This window comes from Pterocles gutturalis, unplaced genomic scaffold, assembly GCF_000699245.1.
Source record: "Pterocles gutturalis isolate BGI_N339 unplaced genomic scaffold, ASM69924v1 scaffold22416, whole genome shotgun sequence".
Taxonomy (NCBI): Eukaryota; Metazoa; Chordata; class Aves; order Pterocliformes; family Pteroclidae; genus Pterocles; species Pterocles gutturalis.
The window spans coordinates 6410-18806 of NW_010103601.1; the positions used below are offsets into that span (position 1 = coordinate 6410).

At 36.3% G+C, this 12397-nt stretch overlaps 1 protein-coding gene across 1 annotated transcript; it reads right to left on the bottom strand.

Moving 5' to 3' along the window:
• Positions 1-675: 675 nt before the first annotated feature.
• LOC104471431 (monocarboxylate transporter 10-like) lies at positions 676-5233 on the bottom strand. Its single transcript, XM_010086771.1, has 3 exons — positions 5090-5233; positions 2320-2548; positions 676-1372 (listed from the first exon to the last, which is right to left on the bottom strand). The coding sequence occupies exons 1-3, from the start codon at positions 5231-5233 to the stop codon at positions 1137-1139; spliced, it is 609 nt and encodes a 202-aa protein (XP_010085073.1). The 3' UTR covers positions 676-1136.
• Between the last annotated feature and the right edge of the window lie 7164 nt (positions 5234-12397).

Consider the following 12397-nt stretch of genomic DNA (forward strand, 5'->3'; position numbering starts at 1 on the left):
TTAAGCAAGAAATAGGACATGCAGAGACATTTCTTTGTATTTGAATAAAATATGGAGCTATATCCTACACACAACTGAACACAGCCATAAAGACCTATAATAAACCTGTATGTTCACTTAGTGCAAAAATCTTTAATTGCTGAATGTCTTTTTAATAGCTCATGTATATTCCACATTAAAAACAACTTATTGCACTTAAAAATGTATCTTTTAAAGCTGTCTTGTTTTTAAGAATAAAAAAACCTAAGTACAACAGAAATAATTTCAAATTTTAGTCAAATTCACAATACTGCTCCAAAGTATTACTGTCAGTACAATTTCAAAACTATCAGCTATTCTGAGGTTTCGCTGAAAAATATATACACTTACATGAATAGTATTGCCTTCATCAAATTAAAAAAAAATCTATTATTCAGCAGCTTTACTTCTGAATGTGTTTGCACTTGGAGCTTAGTTTGTGTATATTCAAAACCTCTGCCCATCAAAAGTTTTGTCCTTAATGTTCTTTGTTTGGGCTACTGTGAAAAGGTGAATCAATGCAAAAACAGGTGAATGTTTAAGCAAACTGAGCAGGCTGGGGTATCGAGAGAAAGTAAAGCAGATGTTTAATAATTTAACTTTCTAATTATTTCAGCAAGAGTTAAGGGAATCAAGATGATGCATATTTGTGTTCATGATACAGAACTGTAAAAGACTGTAAAACAGCATGAAAGACTTCAAAAAACAAATCAGTCATAAGAACTACTACATTTTCCAGTATAAACACCCACAGGTGTGCCTGCATTGGACAGATCATGAAAGTTATTGAAGAATCCTGGGTCACTGAACCAAAACCAGCTTTTACACCTCCAGAAATAGGTTCTAATGAATTAGAAAAATATTCTCTTCACACACAGAATCACTATGCACGTACACACTAATGCTCCAGAACTTCAAATACCTTGAAAATGTGGCTTGAAATCAAACTCAACAGCTCATCAAAAAAAGTTCGATGGTATAAAATATTCTTATAGGAGTTTTGCAATTTGAGCGATAGTTCAAAACTTCTTTAGTATTGTATAGCATCTTCAGCCAAAAAGTACAAATGTAGCTAGTTTCAACAGTAGAAGGTCAGGCTGGTACAGCAAAAGAAAGCATCAAAAACCCGATTCCATTTCTTTGTCTGGCTTTTCTGTAGTGTCTGACACCAAAGCACTCTCATTTTCCAGCATTTTCTCAGCAGTTTCTCCATCAACAGGTTTTGATCTTTCTTTTAACTTCTGTCGTTCATGGACCCAGGGGATGAAACACAATATAGCTCCACCAATAAGGGGAGGGACTCCAGCCAGGTAGAATGCTACATCGTAGGTGCCGAGGTGATCACGCAGCAAACCTGGAAAGACAGAAGGTTACCACTGAAATAATGGGGCCTTGGAATTTCCAAAAAACATGTCTTTTTTTTTGGATTCAGAAACTTGGGAGCTGACAGGGATTATTATAACTATTAACCTGACTACCTGACAGCCAAGTATATAAAGGTAGAAAGGTATTCCAAAGTTGATTTAAAGAGTCCTAGTAACAAAGAACTCAGTATGTCACCACTTGACCACTTAATTACCACCCATAATTAAAAACCATATACCATATTTCCTATTTGAAAGTTGCTCATTTCAGCTTCTCCAACATTTGAATTTTACAATGACTTGGAGGAATTCTGTCTGTTGACAGTTGCCTTTGATCAAGGTGCCTCTTAATCTTATTCTAGATATACTGCATATATCGCATTTCCAGTAGCCTCTTATTAAAAAGTGTGTTTTCCAACAATTCATCTAATTGCTCTCTCAAAATTCCTCCCATTAATTAAATTCTATTTAAGTATTAATAGCTCTGGTAGTATATCCACATCAGGAATATGCTGTTCTAGCTTTAAAATTGTGTTCTTTATAATGCTCCCTAGTTCAGTTAAGTATCTTTCAGGAGCACTCACAAGACCTTAGAGTAAATTATGATTGAAAAATCATCAGTAGTAAGGATTATAGCTTGACCCATTTCCACCTCCCAAAGAACTTCCAGTTTTCATCTTCAAAACCTGTACTTGTTCAGATCGTCTCCTGCAAACCCATCTTTCTTTACATCTGCATAACTTAATAAAAAAGATTGCAGCAAACTTTAAAAAGAGTACAGTAAATTGATCACCCATGAGCAGCAGTTAAATTCACCATATATTCTGGAGCATGCACAGAGAATGCAAGTGCACTGCATATGATGTAGGAACAGAAAATATGGCAGTCATGCAACCACAGAAATGTAGTTAAAGCTACAGACTATATCTATACTTACCTGCAATGGGTGGACCAACTGTCATTGGTATTGACATAAATCCAAGTAGAAATCCTATAGCCTGAGAGACATTCTGAGCCCCAACAAGCTCAAAGGCAATAGGAGCCATAATGCAAATGAAGCACCCATCAAACAGGCCCATAAAGAGACAGACAGCAATGAGACCTCCAAAGACGTGGCACAGTGGAATCATCATAGACATCAGGCCAATAAAGAAGAATGAGGCCACCTAAATATAACCAAGGAAAAAATAATAATAACAACACATTGCATCAATTTAGCAAAGGGAACAGATGAGCTTTTTTGCATCTGTAATTAAATTGTCTGCCTGTATTTACTTTAAAATAAATATAGGCAGTCTCCATGGATTACCACCATCAGAAATTACATACCAAGATTAGACAAACAGATAAGACTCATGATATGCAATCAAAGAAATTCCACTACCCATTTCACATGTTTTCAAAATGCATTTGTAATCAACTATCCTGCAGTGATTACGTAAGGTAATTTCTCATGCACCAATATTTTTGCAAAAGTTAATCTGTTCTTTTTACAAATGAAAGCCACAGAAATATCAGAAGTTTAATACAGCTAACAGTATAATTAGACTCTTCACTGTAATTTAAGTAAAAGTATCAGTATTATGAGTGATTGCTTCAGGGTGCTTATATTCAACAGAGGTGGTATTTGAAAGCCTCATTGCAATTTTTCCACATAGAGGTATCTTGCTGTATTCCTGTAGCCATGTATACTTACAAGGATATTATACTGTAATCTTAGATTGTTGTTTGTCATAAATTAAAGGAATAAAACTGTCTTTCAGCAAAATGAAGCAGAATTAAAAAGAATATTAAAAAGGTAAGAGTTTTGCTTGTGTGCTATCCATATGTCAGCATAGGAAACCAATGTTCACCTAATTGCACAAACGCATCTTCCAAGCAAGACATATGCATTGTGCATTGGTCACTCATAGACCATTAAAGAAAAACAAGGTCACTTAAAAACTACTAGATATCACAATTTTTTGATGGATAAGTGACATCAAATAAGTTACTTTATTAGGAAAAGTCTTTAAGCAGACAGCTAGATGAAACAATTTTCAGGACAGCAAACAATTCTTTTATGTAATGTACTTTATTTAGCGTACTAAGAAAAACTGTTGTGAAGCAACTGAAGTATGGTATAAAGACAGAAATGCTGACTGAAGAACCGGGCTTCTTATAGGAGCTTAAGGACAGAGGTAAATAAACTCTCAGTTCTGTGTGTTCTGAGACAGAAAATACAAATATTAATTGAGATGAGTTTATATGAGCAACCTGATCTAGTGGAAGGTGTCCCTGCCCATGGCAGGGGGCTTGGAACTCAATGATCTTTAAAGGTCCCTTCCAACTCTAACCATTCCACAATTTACAATTCTCTGATATTCAAGTAGTAATATGGGGTTTTTTTTAAATTGTTTCATTTGCATTAGTCAAAATTAATGCTTAAATAATTTTTGAATGAGATGGGATGATAGTGTGAACTGTTGGCTAATCCAGAATAATACTTGAGGTGAATATTCACTTTCCCTCAAAAATGCCAATTTGAAACAGGAGAGCTGAAGATGCTGGGACACAGCTTGGGAAAAGTTAACATGTCACATGCTTCAGATTCAGTGAAACCAACAGTACTCGGAAGCATCCTAGTTCATGCCCTAAACAAAAAAGTCCATGGTTTTCAGTTCTAGCTATTCAAGGAAAATAATAAAAAAAGCTTGTAGTTTTACTGCAAGTTTGCTATTTGTGCTTTGTAAATCACGTGTAACATCTCAATGCCGCCTTTTCACTTTTTATCTTAATATTGACATTTCCTGGAAGTGTAACAATAGGTATTAAATTGATGCAAATGAATGAGATACAGTCCCAGTCTTTATCATCAGGGAATTTAAGTTTATGTAACTATGGCAACAAATATTCCATCCTCCACAAAGGTGGTTCTTTCCTACGAACTTTTGTTTTCAATAATGTAGTACAGATAATAGCCATTAGATGTCTCCCTTGTTATTAATTTCAAACCAACACAACAAGAACACCCAGTGGTCGATAACATTCAAGTGTTAACTAAAGCTTTTCCAAAAATCCACAGTAACACTGCTACTTTCTCAAAAAATAGGGGTTTTAAGTGTAGAGGGGAAAAAAGTGTATATCCTCCTTCATCCCCAAGCTTCAGCATTTCTGGAAGCTGTGATTCTGTGAGTAGCCCACTTCATTCAGCAACATCTCCTCAGCTAAGCACCTCCTATATTCCCATGGCTTTACCAGTGTGCACTATGTACAGAACATACTTGACACCAAATTATCACCTATCAAACATCAAGAAGAGAGATCCAAAATCCTTAACAGAGAAACATAAGACAAAAAACACAATCTTTCTGCAATCATTATGAAATCATGAGATAAAACAAAGAAAGCAGAATGTAGAGGATCCCCAAAGGTTTTCTCACTCATATGCTAATGATTAATAATTTTTTGATTACCAGCTGAAGACAGCCAGTAAGTAGTAGACATGTTTCTGTAGCATTAAAAAGAGAAAAAAAAAAAAATCAGAGATTCTTGAACTTTACACCAAAGGCTCTTAGTATCATAAAATATATATTGAGTTTCCTAGAGTTTTGAAATTTCTGAAATTTCAATCTCCAATCAGTTAATTCTGGTTACTTAATATTACCTGCAACCAAAGCCTTCAGAATATTGTTTATATATTCCTTCAGAAACATGTGAAGACATACCTGTAAATAAACTTTTTTTGCACCAGGAATGTAATCTGCAACTCTGCCAAAGATCAATCTGCCAACTCCTGAAGTAATGCCCAGACACAGCAGAAGCACTTCCTCTGGCACGCTGTCACCAAATCTGTCTTTTACATGCTTCATCTGTTTAAAAAGAAGGTTGAGAAAATAATCTGGCTTTAGAATCAAAAGATAAACCTTAGAAAACTTGAGTTAAGTAGAAGTAATCTGTGAATTTCAGATTTACAAATATGGCTACAAATGGTCAACTAACTTACTCTGCTTTTACAGATTTTAGAGTAAGTTTTGGGCCGGCTTATCAGTATTAAGCGCAATACAATAAAAACAATCTGAAAATGTGTTGTTGCTTTATTCAAAATTAAGGAACTTAATTCAAGAAAACAACAAGGCTGCATCCAATACCAAGAAAACTGAAGAGAACTCAGTCTCCCCAACCATGTTTAATTTACTAGTCAGATTAATTTACAAGTTACAGATTTAACATAACACACAATCCACAAAGGATGTCTAGAACTGGTTGCTTCACTGGTTGGGGCATGCTCTCAGGTCTGAATGTACAGAGATCGTTGAGTACCTTAAGACAGCGGTACATGCTACCAAACTTAAAAGATAGCTCAAGGCAGGTGCCAGAGGCAGAAGGGCAGAGAGCTGGAGGCCAGGCAGTGCAAGCAGAAGGGGCCCCTCCAGATTGCCTTATCCTGACATCAACGATCACCATGACATCCAGGGGCAAGGAGGAAGAGGAGCAAGAACCACCTGCAGTGCCAAACGCAACAGCAAGCACTTCCAGGAGAGGGTGCAGCTAGAGCAGCTATGAGTGGGGCAGAATGGAAGAATGATTTATCAGCCACTTCAAACCTCAAAAACTAAAGCAACAGACCAGCTGTCCTGACAGTAGACCATCAACTACAACGAAGAACTACCAGTGTCCATCATCCTAAAAATAAATACATAAATAAAAGATCATAAGACTGGCTTGATGGATTTGGATTTTTTTTTTTATATTCCTTCTTGTTCCACTGTGTTTTCTGTTTCTTTGTGGTGGGCTTTTTAAAATCAACCATGAAGACCAGAAATTACCCTTTTTGGAACAAGCTTGGCAATACCAAGTATGCCAAAGCAAGCATTAGAAGATGTAGAAATCATTTGCATAGTCCTGCAATCTCTGCACTTATAACTAATTCCAAACAAGAAACTGTAAAGACTCAGAAGGGTGAAGAACAAACAGAATAAACTGATTTTAAGTAAAGATGTGTTAAACAAGAGACAAGGTGACCACAGGCTGACAGACCTGGATAGCAAAAGCTGCATGCCAATTTTTTGTTATTAATTCTGATTATGTGGTATCACTTCAAACTAAAGGACTCTTATTTTCTGATATATAAAATGGAAAAGTTCAGTTTTAGTAAATACTTCTAGAGCAAAATAGTCAAGATTCTTTCATGGCCAGAGTGTTAATACACAAGCAGAGCCTTTCCCCCCCGCCCCTCAACATAAACAGGATTTGCTGAGTGATGGTGATTTTCTGAAGTATAAAATCAATTTGGTTTTGTTTACATGTAGAGAAAGTCTATTAAATCTAATAGCAATTTGTCCAGTATTATTTATTCTGTCAGAAAGGAAATAAAAAATAGGGGTTAGTAGTTTTGTTTCTTTTTTAAGAAACTTCAGTTGAAGACAGATGCTTGCTCTGTTTTTGAATTTCTTTTTCTTTGCTTTTTAAGACACATTTGGAAACAGAATCTGATTAAATTTTTCATCTGGAATGACATTTAAACTTAAAAGATAAGCTGTCTTATTTATTCCCTTTCTGTCAAATCTGAGAAGAAAAGCTGACGGTTTTCCCGCCCCTACCTTTATGTGCCTGTCAACACCTGCTGGCCCAGCCCACAAGAGAAGCCAAGGTATTTTCTGCCCTTTTTGTCAACTTCCATGAAGCCTCTAGGCCTGTTTAATTAGCAGAACTGGTTCATCCACTCCCCAGAGGCTTTTCAAGAGGTAAGATAAAGCTGTATGTCTAGATAACTATTAATGCTGCATCTGAGTAACTGAGTAACTGGATTTCTCAAAGCAGCACTCTCAAGGGTGAAATCCTGTCCACTCTTAGATCAATGGGGGAAAATACTGGATTCCATCAACTCCCTAAGTAGGAAAATAACCGCTACTCAACTCAATCTTTAAATATCTAAATTAGTATTTATTTTTTTAGGTTTCATTCCTCCTAAACACACCATAACCTTAAAGAAAGCTTCCACCTAGATGTAAGAAGAAACTTTTTTCCCCAGGAAGGCAGTAGGCAGCAGTGCAGGATGCCCAGAGAGCTGGTCCAGTCGCCTTCCTTGGAGGTTTTCCAGACCCAACTGTACGAAGCCCTAAGCAACCCGCTCTGATCTCAGAGCTGACCCTCTGATCCTTAACAGCATATTCAGTCTTCAGTGATACAGTCACTAAATAAGCTGTAAGTAACAACAGTATTATTAACTGAATATCTGAAAATACAGCGATTCAGGATTAATTCAGTACTGTAAGTGCTAACTCATTACAGACAGAGACATTTCGTGTAACTATAGGTTAAACACATTTATTTACTTATAATGCAGTAGCTTAAATTAAATTCAAATTTCCAGAGATTTTTAACTGACAGAACTACTCAAAAAAATCCCATGATGGGCAATTACTTGTGAGCCTTCTCAGGCAGCATCTCATGTGCTCTTGTCATTGCAGAACTATACAGGCTGTAATTATATGACTCTTCAGGCATTATCTACAGCAGTCAGATGGGGACCCAGGCACACAGCAGACACATCAAAGACCAAAGCATTTCCCTATGGGTTTCGCCTGCTCTTAGTAACATAACTAGCTCTTTGCTCATTAGATCTGAATTGCAGATCTGATTTTTCCAAATGTAGAAAAGGCCTGAAATTTTGCCTGAGCCAACCAGTACAAGATTTTTCTAGACAAGCACAGCTTCTTTATTATTTTAAATTTATCTTTTTACAAGGCACTTTTCCAAATCAAGACAGACAGCAGGCAATATAACTGAATGCATCCCTAGCACCAGCATTTTGCCTTACAGCCTTCCTCTCTATTATCATGGTAATGCATACAAACACAGATCTTCTTGTCCAAATTCTCATTCCTGGAAGGATGAGACTAGAAGAAAGATTAGCCACTTTGTAGTGGCTGGTAGCGGCTTTCAGATATACTGTCTTGGCTAACCTCTCTCCATCCAACCAAGACCCAGATGTTGCCAAGATCTTCCACGTTCAATGCACACACATTTCAGCTACATTCAGGCACTGAATTAAAGATAGAACAGTCTGAGCATAGCTCTAGTTCCTTTTCCAAACATAAAGAAGCTGAAACTGAAAGAAGTGGTAATGAACTAGTAAGAAATAATTCTTTCTCTGTCAACTGCTTTCCTCCTGGGTATATTCCATTTTGGGAATTTCCAATCAAGCCAAGCCCTAGTAGGCTAAATGCAATACAATCTTTCTCACCAAAAGAGATGGCCAACAGCAATATATAACCTAGAAAAGTTTGAACACATAGAAAACAGCATTTTCTTCAAGTTCTGATGCAAGCCCTGATGCCTGACACTATTCTTTACACTGGTTCTGAATAAAAAAAAAAAGAAACATTTACAGTCTACTGCTGGTACCATTTCTAAACTGGTGATACTATACCTAAGCTGAGGGGAGTTATTTTGGTTTTGATTTTTCTTTCCCAGACAGGAAAAGAAAAAGGATAGCCTACACAAACTTAATTCTTCATGCTTTCCACAAATGCATTGAGTTCTATAGAAATGCAGGCAAAACTGTGCCTCCTGGGAATGCAAAGTGGTGAGCTGTGCCTGTAAGTAATGAAGATGAAATGTTGCATGGTGTGTCAGATGAGTCTAAAACATAACCTTAGCAGGCAAAAACTGATCAGAGACTGAACTGATCATAGGGCTCATGGTATGGAATCTGCCCTGAGGTATAAGCAGTTGTAATAACCAGAACTGCTTTAAAAATATTGTTTTTTCAGTACTAATTGGCCCTCTTAGCCATGCAACAATTTTAAATCCAGATACCCAAAATAATTCTAGACTTCTATAATGTATGAGACTTAGCCATCAATATAGGCATGGCAATGCCTCCATAATATATTGATTTGATTATTACTACCGTGGCCTTCAAAAACCCATTCAGTATTATTAGAAGACATGATGTCCTTGTCATTCCATCACTCAGATATTCCCCACCCTACCCCACCCCCAAGCTGTAAGTTCAGGAAAGACAAAAGACAAAAATAAATAAGTACATGTCCAAGTAAGGGTATTAGCAACCAACAGGACACAAATGGAGTGAGTAGAAAAAATTATACTGGTGCTCATCTTCAAGACTACGATTACATCTTCAGAACACTAAAAGCTTGGGTTTATTTCACACACATTTCCTGAGAAAAGAGCAGCCTTACTGATGATGTACAGATCTTTCTGTACTGTTAGTGCCATCACACAGCAGCCTTCCTTTAATGAAGAAGTCAAGCACATGCCTGAACAAGCCGGCTCCTTCAAAGGCATAGAGAAAAATATTAATGAATGCCTTGATAAAGATGTATCAAGAACTTCCCAGTGAACTGTCCTGGAAGACCAAAAGTTTCAGGATGTGCTGAAAAACAGAGCATAAAGAAACTCTGGACAAATCACACTATTCTCTAACATTACAACTCACCACAAAAAGGGAGGGGGGGAAATCAAAGAAAGAAACTTGGTTGCCAGAGAACTGTGTGATACTAGGCACAGGGAAGATCATTTAATGCAAATACATTTCTAGTCCAGACTTCACCAAAGAAACTTTTACTAGTGAACCAAAAACTAGCAAATGAACCAGCAACTCTGGAGTCCTGAACATCCACCGAAACAATGTTCTTCATTTTAAGTGACATGAAGTAGCATTACCAATACACAATGCAGATCGATTTTTAAGGGAGTGCCATCATCCCAAGATGGATACAGTAGTATTTTTAGAAATTAAGTGTCTTCACATGACAAAAATATGCATACATACATCTTCAAGATAATTTGCCATTATCACATGGCAATCAGGAAATTTTCTATTACTCCACTAAGTAAAGCAGATTAAACAGAATAACCCATACATCATGAAGATTGAGAAAAAGTATATGCTGAATTTCTGAAGTAAAACTAAACATAACAGTTAACAGGTTAACTGTTAAGCCTATTTAACATTAAAATGTTAATAATTCAGATTAGATTAAGAAAAACTCAGGTTGATTATTACATAGTGAAAATTGTTTGTTTTTTCTCCAAAAATAGCTAGACCTGAAGAAATTTGCCCTAAATTATAAAAACGTGTTATTTTTATTAATCTATATATGTTACCTTAAGAGCATGTAGAAGATGAGTATGATCTGAGAGATCAAAATAGGCAACTGATAGCAGAAAACTTAAATTGGAGAAACTAAGACAACAGCTGTTAACCAGTAAAAAGTTTTTCTATTTAAGAGTCACAAATGCTCATAATTTTTAAAGCAATTAAACCAGTTCTTGGGTCTTGAGGTGAATGCCAATTGGTAGACCTGAAAGATATTCAGGGAATAGTGCACAAAAGCATGCTAGGGAGTGAGAAAAGCTGAAAGCATGGGGGGGAACCCCTACACTGCATCACAAGACAGTCCATGACTTCTGCTCTTTACTCCGTCTCTCAGGATGGAGGTCATTTCAAGTCCTATCCTCCATTAGTAGCTCCTGGAGGTACCAGCAGAGACTGAATCCCACTGAAGCCAAGAGACCACATAAAGAAATGGGCACAAGGACACTGGTGGTTTGGTGTGGCTTGGGTTGCTGGGGAAGCTCACACAGCAACCAAGAACAAGGATAAGAAATATGTAAGAACTGAAGTGTTACATACACGAAGGCTGAGAGTTATATTCTCAAGTTACCCTTTTTAAGCATTTTTAAATTGATTCTCATTTGTGACTACAATCCACAACTTACAGTCTTAGTTCTATCCACACCTTATGGCCCTAAAGCAGCATTTCCCGGGCCTGTCTTACTCTCAAAACTCAAATAGCCACTCTGTCCAAAATTACCTGCTATCAGCAAGTCCTAGAGAGTTACAGGTCAATCACATTAAATTGAATTTCCAGAATAACAGCAGAAAAAGAAACAAAACCAGAACTATTCATAACCATCTAAGAGGTAACATCATAAGCTAAGGATCAACATAGTTTTGTGAGAAAACAAACAACCCTAACCTCTCTGTATTACCTGGTAGGTAGCAAACCTTGACAACAGAGGGAAGGACGGGTGTAACAAATCTTGACCTTAGCCAGTGTTTTGAAATTCTCTCAAACGTAACTTACAAGCCAGTTTGGAATACATGAGTTAAATGGAACAATTGTAAAGATGGATCTTTGAAAGTTTGGAAAAGCTATTCTTAATTAGTGATTCATTGCAAAATTGAATATGCCAAAGACGGCTGCGTAAAAACCTGCCCAAATCTACCACTAGTTAACATTTTCATTAATGATATGGAAAGTGAAAATAGAGAATATACTTAATAATTTTGCAAATTACATCAAATGACAAGTATTGCAGGCACTGTAAAGAAAGACTGGAACTCAAAATTGTCTTGGCACCCTGGCATCTCAGTCAATACTATGAAATAAATATGATTAATTTCTATTAAAACATTATGAGGTAAATAATATTCAAAAAACACTACATGAGGTAAAAAACAGATGCATGAATATAGGACAGAAGAATGATCTGGCAACATCTCTTTAGAAAGGGAACTGGAGTGTTAGCAGATTAAACTTCATCATGTTCAAATAATGTCATAAAACTGCAAAAGTAATAGAATATATCAATTCACAACAGTGTGACTTTCACACACTGCTCAGTACCAGTAAGGCCTCAGCTCAATTATTGTCCTATTTTGGTCATTACTCATTATTAAAGACATGGATCATGTGCACAGAATACAAAAGAAAGATCTGGCAATAAGCAGAAATTTCATAAGCATGACTTATGAGAAAAGATTTAGAAAAATAAATATTTAAAAAGGTCCTTTACCAAAGTAAGTCTGTACTCAGACTGGGTAAATTGGATAAAGAACTGGGATACTTCCAGTCTTATTTTCTATAATTCATGAAGTGATATGATGGATATCTTGGTATAGTCAAACACATACTTATTGAGTGTTATAACTTGAAAACTTTTTATCTATAGCTTGGTAAAACACTGCTGCACATTTAATTAAAAGTAACCTTCTGACT